At 48.6% G+C, this 19591-nt stretch overlaps 1 protein-coding gene across 2 annotated transcripts in view; it reads left to right on the top strand.

Moving 5' to 3' along the window:
• The window catches only part of LOC147673094 (N-acetyllactosaminide beta-1,3-N-acetylglucosaminyltransferase 3-like), a 152056-nt gene extending 135725 nt beyond the window's left edge, over positions 1-16331 (top strand). For both annotated transcript variants that reach the window (XM_086946794.1, XM_086946795.1), the window contains exon 2: positions 11322-16331. In XM_086946794.1, the coding sequence (XP_086802920.1) occupies positions 11343-12479 (1137 nt within the window). In that variant the 5' untranslated portion in view covers positions 11322-11342 and the 3' untranslated portion in view covers positions 12480-16331. The remainder of the gene's footprint in view (positions 1-11321) is intronic.
• Positions 16332-19591: the final 3260 nt, after the last annotated feature.

The raw sequence follows: 19591 nt of genomic DNA, 5'->3' as shown, positions 1-19591 counted from the left end.
CACCCTCACACACCTCACTCAATGCCACAGCGTCACTCAACACCACAGCACCACTCAACACCACAGAAACACTCAACGTAACAGAACCACAAAATGCCACAGCACCCCACAACGCCACTGCACCACTCAACGCCACAGCACCACTCAGTGCACAGCATCCATCAACGCCATAAAAAAACAATGCCACAGCATCACTCAGCGACACAGAACCAACCAAAGCCACAGCATCACTCAACGCCACAGCATTACTCCACACCACAGCATCACTCAATGCCACTGCATCACTCAACGGCACAGCATCACTCAGCACCACCACAGCATCACTCAGCACCACCACAGCATCACTCAACACCATCAGAGCATCACTCAGCACCACCACAGCATCACTCAGCACCACCACAGCATCAAACAGCACCACCACAGCACCACTCAGCACCACCACAGCATCACTCAGCCCAACAACAGCATCACTCAGCGCAACCACAGCATCACTCAGCGCAACGCCAGCATCACTCAGCGCAACCACAGCATCACTCAGCGCAACCACAGCATCACTCAGTGCAACCACAGCATCACTCAGCATCACCACAGGTCACTGGTTCAAATATGTTCTCTCAATGTTTCAAGATTTATTACAAATGTAAAAAAAGATGTTAATATTTCACTTCTGTTCTTGGATTTTCGTCACAATAAAATACACTGAACATAATCTTCACTAAAGTTATTTACAAAAATGTAAGCTATTGCCATTATAAATTACAATCACTTTTATTTAAGTATTCATTATTTAAAAAGGTTACAATCCATTGTTATTTAAAATATCAATACATCTAAGTCACGTAAACACAAAACATCACTCACCATCACCCCATCGGCCTAACACCCCATCACACTCTCACACCATCACCCTCACACACCACTCACCCTCACACACCATCAATCACTCACACACCGTCAAACACTCAACACCTCACCCTCACATCCTCATAACACCTCAGCCTTACACCCTCACCCATTCTCACTCACGCTCACACATCCTCACTCACCCTCACACACTAAAAAGCCTCTAGCGCACTCACACATCCTAAACAACACAAACACTCATTTCCTCAAATCCTCACTCAAACACTCACACTCACCTACCCTCACACCCACAAACTCCCTCACACACCGTCACTCACATTCACACCCTCTCACCTTCACACCTTCACACCCTCACACCCTCAGTACCTCATCCTCACACACCCTCACTCACCATATACACTCACCCTCACCCTCACACATCCTCACTCACCCTCACACACTAAAAACGCTCTAGCACACTCACCCTCACACATCCTAAACAACGCAAACACTCATTTCCTCAACTCCCCCCCCCCAACAACTACATCCTCCACCTCCACCCTCAAACACAACACCCTAACGCCACGGCACCACTCAATGCCACAGCACCTCTAAATGCCACAGCAACACTAAATGACACTGCACCACACAATGCCACAGCATTACTCACTGCTACAACATCACTCAATGCCACAGCATCACTTAATACAACAGCATCACTCTATGCTACAGCAACACTCAATAGCACAGCATCACTCAATGCCACAAAAAAACGACACAGCATCACTCAGCACCACGCAACGCCACAGCAACAGTCAACGCAACAAAACAATTAAATACCACAGCACCACTCAATACCACATCAACACTCAGCGTCACAACGTCACTCAGCGCCACAGCATCACACAGCGCCACAGCATCATTCAGCGCAACAGCATCACTCAGCGTCACATTGTCACTCAGCGCCACAGCATCACTCAGCGCCACAACGTCACTCAACGCCACAGCATCACTCAGCGCCACAGCATCACTCAGCGCCAACACAGCATCACTAGTTCAAATATGTTTTCTCAATGTTTCAAAATTTATTCAAAATGTCAAACTAAATCTTAAAATTTCACTTCTGTTCTTGGATTTTCGTCACAATAAAATACACAAAACATAATATTCACTAAATATATTTAATAAAGTTTAGGCTGTTAGCAATATAAAATAAAATCCATTTTATTTACGTATTAATTATTAAAAAATGTTAAAGCCATTGTTTTTTTTTATAACAATACATATAAGTCACGTAAATACAAAACATGTTGCATTACAAATGCAAGAGGTGTAACATTTACAAAAGTTATAACTATTGGCTTTGTAAAGAAGAAAGCTAATAATTTAGCTATTTAGAAAAAACAACACATAAATAAAAAAATATATATTTTTTTAACACCAATAGCTCTAACTTTCCTATTGCGAGGCCTATTGCATTTCCAATGCTTGTTTGTCTTCTGGTTCCTGTTGAAGGAGATGCCACTGCTAAAAGGCGGTCTGATGTGTCAGAGGACAGCAGATTACCTAAGAAGGTACAAAGCCCCCTTCACACTCCCCGAGGCTGCCAGATCTCGAGCTGAGTCTTAATAGAAGTCCAGTGCAGAGGAAAACAGTTGACTAATTGCCTTCCTCTGTATCAGACTAACTTCAAAGATTTTGCAAACACTAATCATTTTTTTGTTGCTCTTTAACACTCTTCCGGCTGACCTTTGCACCTGGGCACAATTCGAGACCCCATCTTCCCCTGGTAATTTTCCATAAGCTCATGTTAAAATGTTCCGTGCAGCAGAGTTGTATGTCTGCCCTGACAAAATGTAAACTAGAGCACTAATCCAACAGCTCTAGGGAACGACCTCCAAGCTTCAGTGCCAAAATGTCAACATTATAGTCTTCAATTTCCTCCAGTTACCAACATGTTATGTCTAGGGGGCCCTTCCTGTTGTGATTCCCAGTGCCTTCTAGAAGGTGGCATGGAAGTCTACTGCGGAGAGCTATAGGCAGGGCTTTAAGTGAGATGAAAAATCTAAGGGGCTGGGGGCTCTCAAAGGGGCGTGGCCAATATAATTAAGGATTCAGAAAAGGGGGTGGTTGTGAGAAGTTGGCCCGATATGCAACGTTTGCTATTCTAGCGACCGCTATGTATCGTTCCAAACGACCCTTATGGTGATTGGTTGTAAGTCAACCTATAGACCAGCTATCCTAGTAGCGTGGATACGAGCAGTCTAAGGCTAAAGACTCGAGAGGGCGTGTTAAGCCAGCTGTTATACCACATATACCCCTTGAACACCAAGTGAAAGGACACCACACAAGTGTTATGAAAATAAACAGGATATTTATTAAGATTCACAACAGCCCTGTACTCTTTATGAGAACAGGGTACTAAGCACAAACCAAATCTCTTAGGAAAATACTTCAAGTGCACAATTAAAACAAGTGTCCGAGGACACGGAAAGTTTAGAGGTCTCGGGCGGACCCGATAAGGCAAGTCGGAAGCGAGGGACTCAGGACCCTAGAGTAAAGAGGCTATGCGGGCACCGAAATGCCGAGTTACCTAGCCACGAGGGCTGCGGCTGCACAAGTCTTACAGGCGTCGGGGTCTTCGCTGACGAGCCAGGAGCCGGAAGAAAAGGAGTTGCTGGCCGGCGACCAGTGATGAATAGTTCGTAGAGATCCAAGCCTGGATCAGAGATCGTGGACACCTGAAAGCAGAGGGGACCAAGTTTGTACTACTAGCCAGTAGTCAGAGGGTACCAGGAGGGCACCGGTTGGCCGTCACCTCGACTAGGTGAGTGGGCGACGCTAGGCTCTGCAGTCTCACGGACCAGGAGGCGTTGTCGGCGACCAGGATGGAGGTGCGAGCTGTCCCACGAAGGATGATGCTGTCGGCGTCGCTGGGCCCAGGATTGGGGCAACAAGCCTTGGCAGATTTCAGGGCCACGTGGTGGGCCTAAAATGGCGTCTTGAGAGGACCAGGAGGGTCCGGGGTGCTTCCCGCAAAGATGGGAGCAAAGGCCAGTCTGGAGCAACCAGACCAGCAGCGTTGGTTGTCGGATGTCGTCACAGGAGGGCACAAGCCAGCGGCTAGTGACCGGACAACGGGTTGAGCAGCGAGCAGAAGGGCCCCACGCAGATCGTGGAGATGCTGGGAGACTGCACTTCGGTGCTGGAGCGGCTCAGGGTCGGGGCTTCTCGGACCCCAGAGCACTCACCAGAGAATTACTTCGATGGTCGTGCTGGTTAAGAATGCGTGCAGGTTTTGATGATGACCGGTCCCTCGAGGTCTCGTCGCACCCACAGATCACAGCTGAGCTGATGACGTGGGTAGAGGTCAGAGGTGCCAGGGAAGCCGGTTCTCGTCGAGCTGGGCCGTCGGATTCCTGAGGAAGGACTTACAGCAAACCGCAGAGTTCTTAGATGGTGCCCGCTGATGCAGGGTGACTACTCCTTAGTCACAAGGGAGAAATCTTGAGAAGAGTCTTGAATGTCCTTTCGTAGAAAGTAGTTCTTGATTCAAAGATGATCTAATTTGGAAGGGTCCCCGCTCCCGCCTTTATTCTAAAGAAAGGGGTGGGTACATGACTAGGTCCTGCCCTAAGGGTGGGACCAGAAAGGGGGGTAGTTACACCCCTCTCCCCTGCCGGACTTTCCCCAGGCCAGGGCTGGCGCCCCTGGAACTGGTTCTGACCGGCAGATGCGTAGTGAGCGCCGGGGTGCCACTCCGCAGTCACCTTCTCGCAAAAGCCCTACCTACCCAGAATACACAAACCCTGTCTGGGACGGTGCGAACACCGCCCTCGACAGGAAACCCTTTGTCCAAGCGCTCCTCGCTGGAAGGACTCCCAGCAGCAGGAGGTCAGACTCGTGTCTGTGGTGGCAGCATCCATTTTGTGGAGCTGAGGCTTTAGTTAACTTTAACCGGGGTTCACAGTTACGTACATGTCGCGTCCCTCTAGAAGGGCGGAATGCCAACCTCGTCGCCAGGATTGGTGAGGGGGCAGCGTCCCGATTCGTATGACACCTTACTCGACATGTCTGGATAACGCGGTACCGAAGTTACTGATATGGTACGCGTTATCATGGAACAGCCATTGGGTCTTGGTTCCGCAAGCTGCAACCGGGCTCGGCTCGGGCCAGAACCCAGTTCACACGAGTCCACGCACTCTGCCTTCAGGATTGTCAAGGCCTGCCATAGGAGTGACTGATAGGAACTCGGGTGTCCATTGTACGGTTAGATATAGGGCTACTATACCTAAAGCAAAGGGTGATTACACGACTTTGCCCCCAGCTGTCATGCAGCCAGTTGTGTCAAATTTAGGAGGCCAGCCAGGGGTGGCACAATACATGCTGCAGCCCCTGGCGGCCCTGGGTACACCTATGCCCTGAGTTACAGGGTCTGATAAGGTGGCCCAGTACCAATTGGTAAATGCACCTAGGGTACATGTCGTAATTTAGAAAGAGAACAGCCAGGCTGTGGGTCTGATTGGCGGCCCACAGCCAGAGAAAGTCGTAAACCAGTGAAACAAAAGCAAAAAATCTGGGTGATCATGGGATTGCAGACCCTACTCTCCTACAGTGGTGATGAACAGAGTGTCTGAATTAAGCAGACCACTCTTACCCAGTCCAAAGATCAGGGCTTGATCCATCACCGTTATATATCTCACTGCACCATCCCAGCTCAGAACCTGGCTATATGCAAATCAGTCTGTCCCTGGCCCAGTGCATCATGGGAACAGGGCAGACTAAACTACCAAGCCAATTCTTCACCAGAAAGGAGACAAGCTACCGGGGACCGGTTTCTGGCATTTCAGCCGTCTTCGGCCCGGCTTGCTTGAATCCTGATGGTGCAGTGAGAAAGGGACTCATGTCTGAGTATACCCTGCCACACCTATAGTGGCCAAAAACGATTCAGAAAAGGGGGTGGTGATGAACAGAGTGTCTGAATTAAGCAGACCACTCTTACCCAGTCCAAAGATCAGGGCTTGATCCATCACCGTTATTTATCTCACTGCCCTGTTCCCATGATGCACTGGGCCAGGGACAGACTAATTTGCATGTAGCCAGGTTCTGAGCTGGGATGGTGCAGTGAGCTAAAAAACAGTGATGGTTCAAGCCCTGATCTGTTGACTGGGTACGAGTGTTCTGTTTAATTCAGATACTCTGTCCATCACCACCCCCTTTTCTGAATCGTTTTGTCCACCATAAGCGTGGAAGGGTATACTCAGATGTGAGTCCCTTGCTCACTGCACCATCAGGATTCAAGCAAGCCGGGCCGAAGACGGCTGTAATGCCAGAAACCGGTCCCCGGAAGCTTGTTTCCTTTCCAGTATAAGAATTGGCTTGGTAGTTTGGTCTGCCCTGTTCCCATGATGCACTGGGCCAGGGACAGACTAATTTGCATGTAGCCAGGTTCTGAGCTGGGATGGTGCAGTGAGCTAAAAAACGGTGATGGATCAAGCCCTGATCTGTTGACTGGGTACGAGTGTTCTGTTTAATTCAGATACTCTGTCGGTATACACCTGTTACAACGCATTTGTTACAACGCACTACCATTACAACGCGACTTTTACAACGCATACCATTACAACGCATTGCGCTGGGGGGCGCTCTAGGATAGGGAATAAGTATAATTTACTATCCAACACCTTCCCTAGGGTCCACGGGGACTGGAGTTAGAATAGTAAATTATACTTACCACTATCCAGCACCTCAAAGCGCTATGCGTTGTAATGGTATGCGTTGTAATGGTCGCGTTGTAATGGTAGGTAGTTGTAACGGTATGCGTTGTAACATGGTACATCCACTCTGTCCATCACCACCCCCTTTTCTGAATCAATATAATTAAGGGCATGGCTTAAAAACATAAGCTAAAAATCTGTGCTTAGCATAGTATGCAGCCCGACTTGTATTTCACTATTTATGTCATTGCATCCAGATATATGATACAAGTAACATCACACCTACACCAAGAAATGACTATTGGCTTTGTCAATGGTTGTTAGTTGCTTAAGATAAATAAGCAGCAACTATGGCTTGTATATACATATAATGTTAAAGCCCTGATGACACCACGACAATGTTGCTGCTCATGAGTTTCAAAAAGAGAAGGGCAATCCAGAGAGCAAAGGACTTCCCTTCCCCCACAACGCTCCCCTGACATGACGTCATGCTGTAACTTCCCCACTAGTGAGAAGTGAGCAGAGTGAGCAGCGAGCATGATGTGCCTGCTGTCACTGCAGTCCAGACCGCCTGTGCCAGGGTACAAAACAGAGCCCAATAGAGACCCGTTTCAAGCCCTCCTTTAAAAAACTGCTGGTGATCAGACCCGGCCCACTTAAAGCCCTGGCTATACGGTTCCAACGAAATCTGGCCATTTCTATTCCTGTTGCAATGCCGCAGTAGATATTGTTCCGTCTCTTGATCTATGGTTACATTCCTAGCCCTCGACAATGTCTTTCTGAGTTTTATAAGGGCTTTTGGTGCCTTCCCATAATCACTTCAAGTGGAACATATGTAATACCATTTCTGAAATGAATATACCTTTATGTCACCTCTATCCTTCCACACCGGACACCCCAACAAGTCTTCTCTCATGATCTCCGGTACTGGATCTATCCCCCTCCTAAAATACGCTCAGCTACTCCATTCTGTTTACAACCCAGAAAGTTTGCACCCATATCCGCCTTTTCCACTCTTTTACAGACTGGAGAAGATGATGCACCTAAACGTCTCTTCTTCTGATCATACACTGTCTTAGCTCCTCTGTACTGTCTCCACCCTGGAAAAGTGCCTAGATACCTCAAGTGCCTCAAAAAGTCCCAGGAAATGGCACCATATAAGCTGAGCTTGATGAAGTGATCCATTGCCATCCAGAAGTAGGCGTTATAATCTAGGGAGACCCCAATAATGAATTATCCTATTTTTTTTAGGTCTCGCCTAAGCCATCGCGTTAGCTTTGGCAAGATATTAAGTAAGGGACTTTCAAAAGTGCTCCCAAAGTCTGCAGGCGGATCGGGTACAGTGCATGGCGCAGGGTGCGCGCATCATTTGTCAGCCTGCAGCCTTTGGGAGCACTTTCGCGGCCGCTTTGATGTTCTCAGTGAGCCGCGCGGCCACTGAGAACATCAAAGCGGCAGCGAAAGTGCTCACCATTTGCCATCCGAAGCATTTTTTAATTGCATACCACCTTCATTATAGGGAGTCGCAAGTTTTTCTTTCGTTGTTCGATTTTTGCAGTCCGTGTTGGTAACTATATTTTGAATGTTGTTTTAGTTATTAGAAATTGTGTAAATATCTTATAATACCCTTGCGCGCAGACTGTTTTCTCTCAAGGAAAACGCTTGTCATTCTCATGCTCTCTTTTGGTAAAAGTTAACAAAATAGTTCAATTATGCTCACCATCGTAGAAGTGGTTGCAGTGCCAAAATTTGAATGGGTTACTTACACTGCTTTTTCCCAAACCATTTTGTTTTGTTTTTGCACATTCAGGTGATGCTTTAGCTAGTAAATGTTCGTCTTCTATATATCTCTATGGTATATAACAGCATGGGAATTGGCAATGATATATACTTTGTAGAACTAAGAACCCTAAGCCATTATCCCACCCACCTCCCCCTGGGAATGTCCATGACTCGCTACTACTTCCATCACTTTTTGACGCAAATGATACCTTTTTTATGTCTCCTCTTAAATGTTGGTTTATGCAACCTTAAGAAGAATTAGGAAGTCGTTTTACAGTGAACTTGGTTGTATAGATAAGTGGTGATAACACGTGTCACCTCCTCGTTGAAAAGGTTAAGAATGGATGTATGAAGTTGGATTAATTCCTATATTCCCCACGCATTGGAAACTTTATTCACTGTATGCCACCTATATACCGAAACAGTGTTTCTCTCCCCTCCTAATTTCTTTAGAATTAACGAGCAACATTTTTTATATAAAGGAATAGGGGTAAATTAAAGCAGTGTTGTTTTTCATCTCTTGGGGCGAGGGGCCCTGACCCCTCTCTCACGGTCTTGTGTGCTTTCCTTTGTTTTTCTTCACCTATGGTGCTCAAAGGCCTGTTTACATTTCCAAAGTAGATAGTCTAGGTCCCCTGCAAGGCAGAGACATGCAAATCAGTTTCTCGATCTGCTGCTTCCAAATAATTACTGGCAATTAAGGGCCTGGTTCTCCCTTCTTTGAGGGCACTCTGCGACACTGCACGCCCTCTTAGTCATTTGTTTTTAATTAAACGCTATCTGGCCGTGCTTCCTGTCTCCCTTCTTACATGTCTAAGAATGCACCAAAGCATGACGAATACTAAATTTACCCCACAGCGGCCCTCTTGAAAACTGTTTTGATGGCGTGCACATCTGGAAAGTTAATAGAGGGTTTTTTTTGTGGCAGAAGACCACATTGAGCCAAACTGAATGGGTGTACGTGTGTTTTACTGGCGATTTCACTAAATGTACGTTGACTAGTCAATATTTATTTTAAAATTAAAATAAACCAGTTGCTTCAAAACTTTTTGTTTGAATACGTTTGTCTGCATCTTCAAATGCTAAACTTTTTCGGCAAACATACCTGCATCTTATTTTAAAACAGTCGAACAAATAACCACACACACAACCACACACACACACACACAACCACACACAACCACACACACACAACCACACACAACCACACACAGACAACCACACACAACCACACACACAACCACACACACAACCACACACACACACGCAACCACACACAGACAACCACACACACAACCACACACACAACCACACACACACAACCACACACACACACACAACCACACACACAACCACACACAACCACACACACACAACCAAACACAGACAACCACACACAACCACACACACAACCACACACACAACCACACACAGACACAACCACACACAGACAACGACACACACAACCACACACACACACCCACACACACACACAAAACCACAACCACACACACAACCACACACACAACTACAACCACACACACACAACCACACCGTCAGTGCACACTTTCACCAGACACAGACACCATTAGTCGTCAGTGCGCGCTTTCACTGGGCACAGACACCACCATCCATCAGTGCACGCTTACACAGGGCACAAACACCACCAGCCGTCAGTGCATGCTTTCATCGGGCACAAACACCACCAGCCATCAGTGCACGCTTTCACCAGGCACACACCACCAGCCGTCAGTGCACGCTTTCACCAGGCACACACTACCAGCCGTCAGTGCACACTTTCACCAGGCACACACACACCACCAATCGTCAGTGCCCGCTTTCATCAGGTACACACACCACCAGCCGTCAGTGCACGCTTTCACCAGGCACACACACACCACCAGCCGTCAGTGCAAGCTTCCACCAGGCACACACACCACCAGCCGTCAGTGCACACACCACCAGGCACCCACACCACCAGCCAGCAGTGCACACTTCCACCATACACACACACCACCAGCCATCAGTGCACAATTTCTACAGACACACACACCACCAGCCATTAGTGCACACATCAATTGTTAACGCATCCACAATTAACTATTATATCAATCGCAGTATGGCGCACTTTACTTTTAAACATATTCATCTAAAGCGCACCATGCCACCATTGCTACAAAAATGAATACACTTTTTTTTGGCCTACAATTTATAGACTTTTGTTGCAATTGGTGTTGCAATATTTAGCAATGCCAATAGCTCAAACGTAATTAATGCAAGACCTGTTGCATTGCAAATGCTTGTTTAGGTCTGGTGTTAGCCAACACCTTTTAATTTTACTTAAATTGCATCTAAAATATACTTATAGGGGCTTTAAGTCAGCAATCTGTTATTGTAGCATCACATTTGCCCTCCACCCACTGCAGCTCACAGCATGCGGCAGTGGATCAGCCTGCTTCAGCCATCGGTTCACCTCACCGTGAGTGCCCCATTGTGCCATTTCACAGAGAACACATCAGTAAAAAAGTTAGTTCCCTTCAGTGCCAAGGACTACCATGGCGGTGTGCTTTTTGAGACCCAAAAACATTTTTGCTTAAGACATTTTTTTAGATTGATGAGGACCCAGCACCTTCCTCAACAGTAATGTTTGGCAAAAACCATGACACAACAAAACAAGCACTGACGTAGACAAAAGGGTGAGGGGGGCTGTCAGACCTATTGGCTTTGCCAGTGCTTGTTAGCCATTGTTTTTTACCCTCTAAGCCGAACTGGAGTGAATTGTGTTAATCATCTCCAGGGCACTGGTTCACTAATAAGCAATGCTATATTGGCGGCCTTTTAGAGCTACGAGACTGCAAAACTCAGTACAAGTTGTTTTTCTAACGTCTAAGGCAGATAATTATGGAATTTTGGAGGCCCTGTCTGTAACGGACTATACTCCTCAGACACATACCTGATGCATGCCTTTGTGTTTTGCAGGTTCTTTTGGAAAGACTGAAGATGAGGAGAAGCTGCCCCAGAGGTTTAACAGTTGCCCTGACTGTGGTCTGCACAGTAATCATTGTTTACAGCTTGTACGAAGACTCCGCTGTGATAGCCAGTTTGCCCATCGCCTCAATACAACATGTCCGCCGGCCGCCTCCTGTCCTTGCAGTACCCACGTGCAAGGCAAAAGTTCGCGGAGTAAACGCCACTCGCTTCCAACACTTCCCTCTGAATATGCAGAACTTCTTTCGCTACCGTCATTGCAAGAGATTTAATAGGACTCTGGACACCCCCTTCAAATGTGGGGGGGCCGAGGCATCTGCAAACATCTTCTTGCTGTTGGTGGTCAAGTCAGCTCCAGATAATTTTGAGAGGCGAGAAATTATCCGCAAAACATGGGGGACGGAGACAGAGTACCATGGAGTTCAAGTGAAACGACTCTTCATCCTTGGGGTCTCCACCAGAGACCATGAAAGGGAGAAGATGAACAATCTCCTGAAGGCAGAGAGCAGCGACTACAGCGACATCCTCCAGTGGAACCTCTACGACACCTTCTACAACCTAACGGCCAAGCAGGTCCTGTTCTATGAGTGGATGCAAGACAACTGCCCTGGTGCCCAGTTTGTCTTCAACGGTGATGACGATGTATTCGTCCATACTTCTAACGTGGTCCAGTACCTCTTGGGAGTGAAGAAGTCCAGGAGACAGGACCCTCACCTCTTTGTTGGAATGCTGAACATTGGCATGCCGCTCGTCCGGGATTCGTGGAGCAAGTATTATGTACCAGAGGAGATCATTGCCAACGACTCGTTTCCAGCATACTGCGGTGGCGGAGGCATCCTGATGTCTGGGTTTACGTCTCATGCCATCTTCAAGGCATCCAAGAAAATCCCCCTTATTCCCATTGACGATGCCTATCTGGGCTTGTGCTTGCAGGAAGCCGGGCTCCAGCCAGACTCCCACGTGGGCGTCCGGACATATGGCATCACCCTGCCCAACGTTGACACTTTTGACGCATGCTTCTATAAGGACCAGCTGATTGTGCATCGATTCGTCCCCTATGAGATGATGGTGATGTGGAAAGCCATTCAACAGCCCAATCTGAAGTGTGGGCAGAGCCATGTTATGCATAAGGTTTATCCACCTGAATAACACCCAGTCTCTGCCCACTCCTACCTCAAAACCAGGGAATGGCTGCTCTAGTTAGGAGGCTGGGGCGCTTCAATCTGCATCACCAGTTCACAGGAGCAGTCGCTGGCGGGTTAAGCTGTCCCTAAGGTTTGATGTTTGGGTCTTTTATTTATTCTTTGCTAAGAAAAGGACAACATGGCAGCCAGAAACCATCATTTCAGCCTACCACTGAACACATATGTTTGTAAAACAGCCACAGTAGAATATGTTACAATCTGCAGCAGCTGACGAATACGCATTTAGTAATAGTCATTCACCCATTCATTCTTAGTTGGGTAGGCCACAGCCATTGTCTGCTCACCCTGCAGATTCCCTTGATACATAGGTGAAAGGGAGTAGCCAGAAACATAAAATGGGCCCTACTTTCAACCATCTCCCAGATTTGACTGGGCAAGCGAGCACAGTTCTCCTTGGGCAGCTGGTTCTCCCTGAAGGTCCTTCCTTCTCTCTCTCTCCATCCTTCTTTCATGCTTTTCCCTTTTTTTTCTTTATTTCTCTCCAGCCTGCTGTATTTTTCCTCTTTTTTTCTTCTCACCTGTCTTTTCCTTCCTTATTTACACCCATCTTTTCATAATTCAATATAGCCTTATAGCCCGCTGCCGAGGGCTATACGGTTGTTAAAGGCCCTGAATCCGAGACATAGGCCCGAGCCGCAGGCGAGGGTCTATACCAAGGGTGAGGTTCTCTAACAGGTATAGCCTCAGGCATAAGGGATGTAAGGCGATCGGAAACTTGCACCCACTAAGGGTAGAATGGTCTACATTAAAAAGAGAGAAATATGAAGACTATCACTGGAATGTTGATGCTCCGGGCTTCTGCCGGCCATTATAAGCTCGGAGCTACCCCACTGTCTGCAATGGAGCTCTCAACATTCCAATCTCCTAATTCTTCTCGATCCATCCACCCTTCTTTCGCCAGCCTCACTTCCTTCTTGCTCCATTATTCTTTCCTTCAGCCATCCTTTTTTCCATCTAACTTCCCTTCTTTCTTTCTGTTCATTCATCCATTTATCCTTCTTAATCCTTTCTTCCTTCTCCCATCCATCCTCTAGCCACCCTTTTGTGAATCTATCCATCCATCCTTTCATTCATCCATCTGTCCATGCTGCCATCCTCCCCACAGCCTCTGCTTGGAGACCAGTGTCCCTGGCGAAGAAAGAGGGCTGTGAGCATTGCTAGGGGAGCTCCCCACCCTGGCTCAAGCTGCTAGAGCGGGGGGTGGGGGGGGGGGGGTCACGACGCCCCTGACACGTGCCCAGCGTAACAAAGCCATTCGTGAAACCGTCCTTTTATCTTGAAGCTCTCAGCCCCACCCGCAGCCCCAATATCGGAGCTCTACAGCCCAGGGGTCATTGAGTAGAAGAGAGGGAGAAAAGGAGACAGAAGGAGGGAGGGAGGGAGGGGGAGAGGGAAGGAGGGAGGGAGGCAAAGAGAGAGGTTTGTCCAACATCCTATCAGCGGATGCCGTCAGGAAGGTGGTGTCCTAACTGGCCATTTCCAGTTTAGTTCATTTCTCCTTGCTCCCGCCCAGCCCTCCACAAACAGGAAGTGACGGCATGGAAGTGGTGGCTGGTGCGCAGAGAGCAGATACAGGCATGAATACAGTCACGCAGAGGCAAAACAGGAAGCGCCGACTCAGCTGTAGGAGCTTGGTAGGGATAAGGGAAAATATGGCACCTTTCATGGCTGAGATGTAGTGCTGGGATGGAGGGCGCCTGGCAGAAGGAAGGGTAGCACGTGCAGGCATTCCTACCCCTCAAGGGGACTGCATGGCACAGCTCAAGTGTAGAGCCAGGGCCCTCATCTGGGTACCAGCCCAGCCCTGGTCTTTGGAAAGCAGGCCCAAAGGTGCAGTGTGCCAGGACAGAACCGTGCTGTTCTGTACTAGGGCAGGGACACTCCTTGGCTGGCGGTGTGCACTACCATAGTAGGCACAGCACTGTGATGTGGCATAACATGGTGGATACAGTTCTGAGGTGTCACCTGTGCTAGGTAAAGAACTGCAGTGTGGCATATCGCGATAGGACAGTACTGTGCAGTGTGACACATGGCAGGCACAGTAGGGGCTGTTATAACAAGGCCTCCTCACCTCCCACCCTGTTTAGAGCAGACGGTCTGCTGTTTTTTTTTCTGTCCATCAACGCCAGGTAATACCTTGCAGTCACAAACAGAAAACAAAATGGTACCCACTCACTGAGAGAAACATCCACCAGGGTAGAGGGGCTCTTGTTTCTTTGTTTTTCAGAAACAGAAAAACAAAAATGTTGGTGCATGGCTACTTAAGAGGCTGGCGGGGGTGCATCAAACGTTCAATGCTCAGAGACCGGCGCTAGGGGGCGACCTTAAAAATGGGCTGCTTTTTGTCCCTCAAGGTGGCGGATAAAACGTCCCCTGCCACCCTCATGGGTGGAGTAGCAGCTTCCAAGGGCTACATCAACCCCTCATCTGTTTGAAGAATGACACGGACAGTGATGGGGCAGGGGCGGCCTTAGGCATGTTAAGCTGTGCACAGGGCTCAAGTCGTAAAAAAAGAAGTAGGGGGACGCTGTCACCGTAAGTGACGTCACAACAGAAAGTGACGTCACGAAAGGTGCTGAGCTTCTCATCCCAGAGAGGGCAAAGAGTGAAGTTCAGCTGTTTGGCAGGGGGGATGACGTCCCCCTGTAAAATAAGTGGGGGGACGCCGTCCACTCGCGTGGTACACCGACTCGAGCCCTGGCTGTGCACCTGCACAGGGCCGCCAAACCCCAGGGGCCGCCACGCCAATATATATCCTTAATATAATAATCCTCTGACGATGCATACATATTTGCGTGGTGGCCCCTGGCAGGGATTTGGCGGCCTCCGGCTCTGTTGCACTTCCAAACACCCTGACCCCCCCCCTCTTCACTGGCCTCCGCGCCTGCGTTCCTCTGGGGGCACCCTACCTACGCTCCCTGCCAAGGGTCTGCCCTGAGCCTAAAGCCGCCCCTGGATGGGGAAGCCATGGAGCTACAGGTTAAAAGCAACGTCAAGAAAGGGAGGCGGGTAGTGTGAGTCTAGAAGGCTCTTATCCCAGCCCCTGGAAGCAGTGACAGTTCCATCCAAGAATCCGAAGTCGAGGCTCAAAACCGAAAAAATAATCGAGGGAGAAAAAACTATTAAAAAAATAATAAGCCTCTAGGTAAATGTATTCAAAACAAAAAAACTGAAGAATTCCAAAGTCACAAAACAACTTTGGAACTCACAGATCAGTATATTTCGTCCCCAAGACCAGGAGAAGGGCAATGTTGGAATACATTAAATGTAAAATAATTAACCCCCAGGAAGTGAACAGATCCGCCCAATGCCAAGCCAAAATTAACCCAAAGGAGTCAGAGAAGACATAACAGGAACTCATGAACCCTTTGTAGACACCCGGACGCAAAGAACAGAAATACTCACTAGGCACTGGAAGTAGGGGTGTTTGAACTGCTGCCGCACCCCCAAAATAACCACGATGGAGTTCAGAAGGTGAATGAACAACAGAGACCTCTCATTTTTGTTTCCCTTTTGTCATTTTTGATGTGTGAGGAAGGACCGAGGTAAAATGTCAGGCAATGTCTTCTGGCATGTGGCTGCTTTTTTCATGGATATGGGTGTTCAGTTTCCTTTCTCTGACTGCAAAGTGAGATCATTTTGTAATGTGAACCATGTGACAATCTTTCTGGGGTGCAGGGAATGTGAAAGGAAAGGTTATAGAATGTTATATTTCTTTTAACACAACAAAATGTAAATACTTGTAATTGAACTGTACCAATACCTCAAAATATATCAGCATGAAGGAAAGCACAAATGAGGCAAATTGTTTTTATTTGAAGTGTGGTGGACACAAAGATGCTGTGCTCCAAAATGAACCCCCTAGCTACATACTAAATCCGTACCCCTCTCCTTCCTAATGGGCGGAGCTTGTTTGCTTCACTTGTTGTTTGTATGACGCTTCGAGTTTTCACAATACTTGTGACATCAATGATGTGACACTACTGTAGCGTTCTAGTTGTTTTACGTCATGTTGACGTAACGTAGGGCGGCCATGTTGGCGCCGGGGTGCGCGCGCATTATTAGCGCGCCTGGCAATCTAGAGAGCAGAGCGCCGGCCGGCGCTCCTCGGACGAAGTTACGTAGATGCTAAATAAACAAGCATAGTGCAACAACCACTGCCCAAGAGTCATTATTACACAACATTACAGTGGCGACGAGGTCGGGAGAGACGACCAGACCGACGCCAGGAGCACAGCAGGGAGTAGCACTCCACGTGGCTCCCACAAGGCACAGGAGGACTCAGGCACAAGGTCTCCTGGTCCATCCAGACAACAGGAAGGTCTACCTGGATCAGCACGGTCGGGGAAACGTCACAGACAGTCATACTGGACGAACTGAGGTATTGTGGAACCCGAGGAGCGTGGCAGTGCCACAGCACAGCACAGAGGCGGCAAATAGGCCAGAGAGGCAGCACGACCACAGCGTAGCCAAGAGCACACGTGCCACCTTCCTGCATACCCACGCACAGGGAGCGCTGCGCTGGCTACCAAAGAGGAGGAAGTGGGGTCTAGCAACAAGAGCCCCCAGAGGAACAAGCACACAGGGTACAACAACAGTACCCCAGGCAGCCCCCCAGGAAAAACCACCGACGGGACAGGCGCCAAGGAAGTGAAGATGAGTACCCCGACGGGGTATGCGATCGCACCTGTACAATTCCTACCGAAACCCGGAGAGCCTCTGATGAAGTGGGAGGACTGGAAGGAGTACATAGACAATTTCATAGGGGTTCTAGAAGACGAAAATGAAGAAAAATTCACTCCTCAGAGGAAGAAACGCATCCTGCTACTAAATCTAGGACCAGAAGGACTAAGAATATACAAGAGTCTAGTACCGAAGAAGAGAGAAGACACAGACGACGATGTGTATGCACATGCAGTGGAGGACCTAGATGAACGGTATCGCCCCACCATCTGCGTGTCAGTGGATAGATATAACTTCCAGCAAAGGAAACAAAAGGCGGGAGAAACCATCGAAGAGTACGTAGCAGCATTGAGAAAACTGGCAGCCACGTGTAAGTACGCTCTGTGGGAAGATGAATTCATAAAAGACCAGGTGGTCATGCACACCACGAGCGCAAATGTACAAGACAAACTGTGGGCGAGCGGTGACACCACACTCAAAGAAGTGTTGGTCATAGTGAAGAGGGCAGAACTCGCAAAGAGGTGCGCAAATGCAACCAAGAAAGAGGTGGCCACCCCAACCATGGTGAACAGGATACAGGAAGAAGATCACCGCAAAGACCAAAGAAACAGGCAACCAGTAACCAAAGGAACCAGCAGATGGCAAGGGAAACAGGCGAGCAGTGAGAACAAGAAAATGTGCTACAGGTGCGGAAGCTGGTCCCATGAAGCCCATGACAGAAGATGTCCGGCATTCCGGGCCAAATGCCTACACTGCGGCATCGTAGGTCACTACGAGAAGGTATGTCGAAAGAAACAGCAGAAGGGAATGGTGAAATGCGTTGACCAAAGCGAAGAAGACCTTGAGGAAGTCACGGAGGAAGAAGTGGTCACTGTCTTATGCATATACGACCAAGTGTTGAGCGTGGACGGCAAGAGATCAACCAAACCAGTCCTAGACATGTCCATGGGCGGCATCACCATCACGGTAGTGGCAGACACTGGATCTCCTTTTACCATCGTGCAGAGAGCAGTGTGGGAAGAAGAGTTCCAACCCAAGTTGGGCCCAGAACTGGAGAAACTAGACATACGGCCAGTCACCTACAACGGGGATCGCATTCCCATGTTAGGCTTCCGACACCTATTGTTTGAGTTCAGAGGCCGATCAGCGTGGTGCAAACTATATGTCGCAGAGAAAGGACCCTCCGTCCTAGGATGGCTAGACCAGGGCGATCTTGGCATAAAACTCGACCCAGGAGGGAAGGAACAAATTCTCCTCACAGAACAGGAGGAATGGCCGGACATGAACAGATGGAAGAAGAACTACCCGAAGGTGTTCGGGGGTACTGTAGGAAAAATGGAGAAATTTCAACATAAGATAGTGCTTAAGGAAGGAGCCATTCCAGTGGCACACAAGGTGAGAACCGTGCCCATCGCAGTGAGGGAAGCGGTCCAGACGGAACTCCAAGATCTGGAAAGGAAGGGCATCATAGAGCCAATCACATGCGCCGAATGGCTGGCGCCCTTGGTGGTCGTAATGAAACCCAACGGAAAGGTCAGGCTCTGTGTGGACCTGAGAGAACTTAATAAAAACATAGTGGTGGAGAAATTTCCCCTTCCCCGGATAGAGGAGATGTTGGCCAAAACCAGAGGAGTTAAGTGGTACTCCACCATTGACCTTACATCGGCCTACCACCAGATAGCACTGCACCCGGACAGCAAAAGTCTAACGTCGTTCATTACCCCGTTTGGGTGCTACCGATTCTGCCGCATGCCGTTCGGGCTGGCCTCGGCGGCAGCAGTCTTTCAGAAAATGATGCACCAACTATTCAGAGACTGTGAAGACGTCCAGTATTTCCAGGATGATATTCTGGTGATGGGGAGAGACAGGAGAGATCACGACCGGAAGCTAGATAAAGTACTACAAACACTGGAAGTCAAAGGTCTCACGGCAGAATGGTCGAAATGTCGGTTGGGTCTGCAATCGGTGACATACTTAGGCCATGAAATTGGACAACAGGGGATCACACCAAAGGCAGAGAACGTGAAGGCCATCGCTGAAGCACCGCCCCCCAAGAACAAGGAAGAAGTCAGGTCGTTCCTGGGAATGGCGGAGTACTATAGCAAGTTTGTGGTACACTTCGCTTCCAAGACCTACAACATGAGGTTACTGACCAGAGAGAGCACGGCGTTTCAGTGGACACCGGAAGCCCAAGCAGAATTTGAAGTTATCAAAAAGGAGATCTCGGGAGCTATACCGCTCAAGGGGTACGACCCACAAGGCACCACCGTGCTCATCACCGACGCCAGCGACAAGGGGCTAGGCGCGGTACTTATGCAAGACCGAGGCAGAGGGGACATGGAGACAATCAGCTTCGCCTCCAGGGCATTGACG

The sequence above is a fragment of the Lissotriton vulgaris genome, chromosome 12 (assembly GCF_964263255.1).
Source record: "Lissotriton vulgaris chromosome 12, aLisVul1.2, whole genome shotgun sequence".
Lineage (NCBI taxonomy): Eukaryota > Metazoa > Chordata > Amphibia > Caudata > Salamandridae > Lissotriton > Lissotriton vulgaris.
This window is presented reverse-complemented; position numbering and strand designations above follow the sequence as displayed.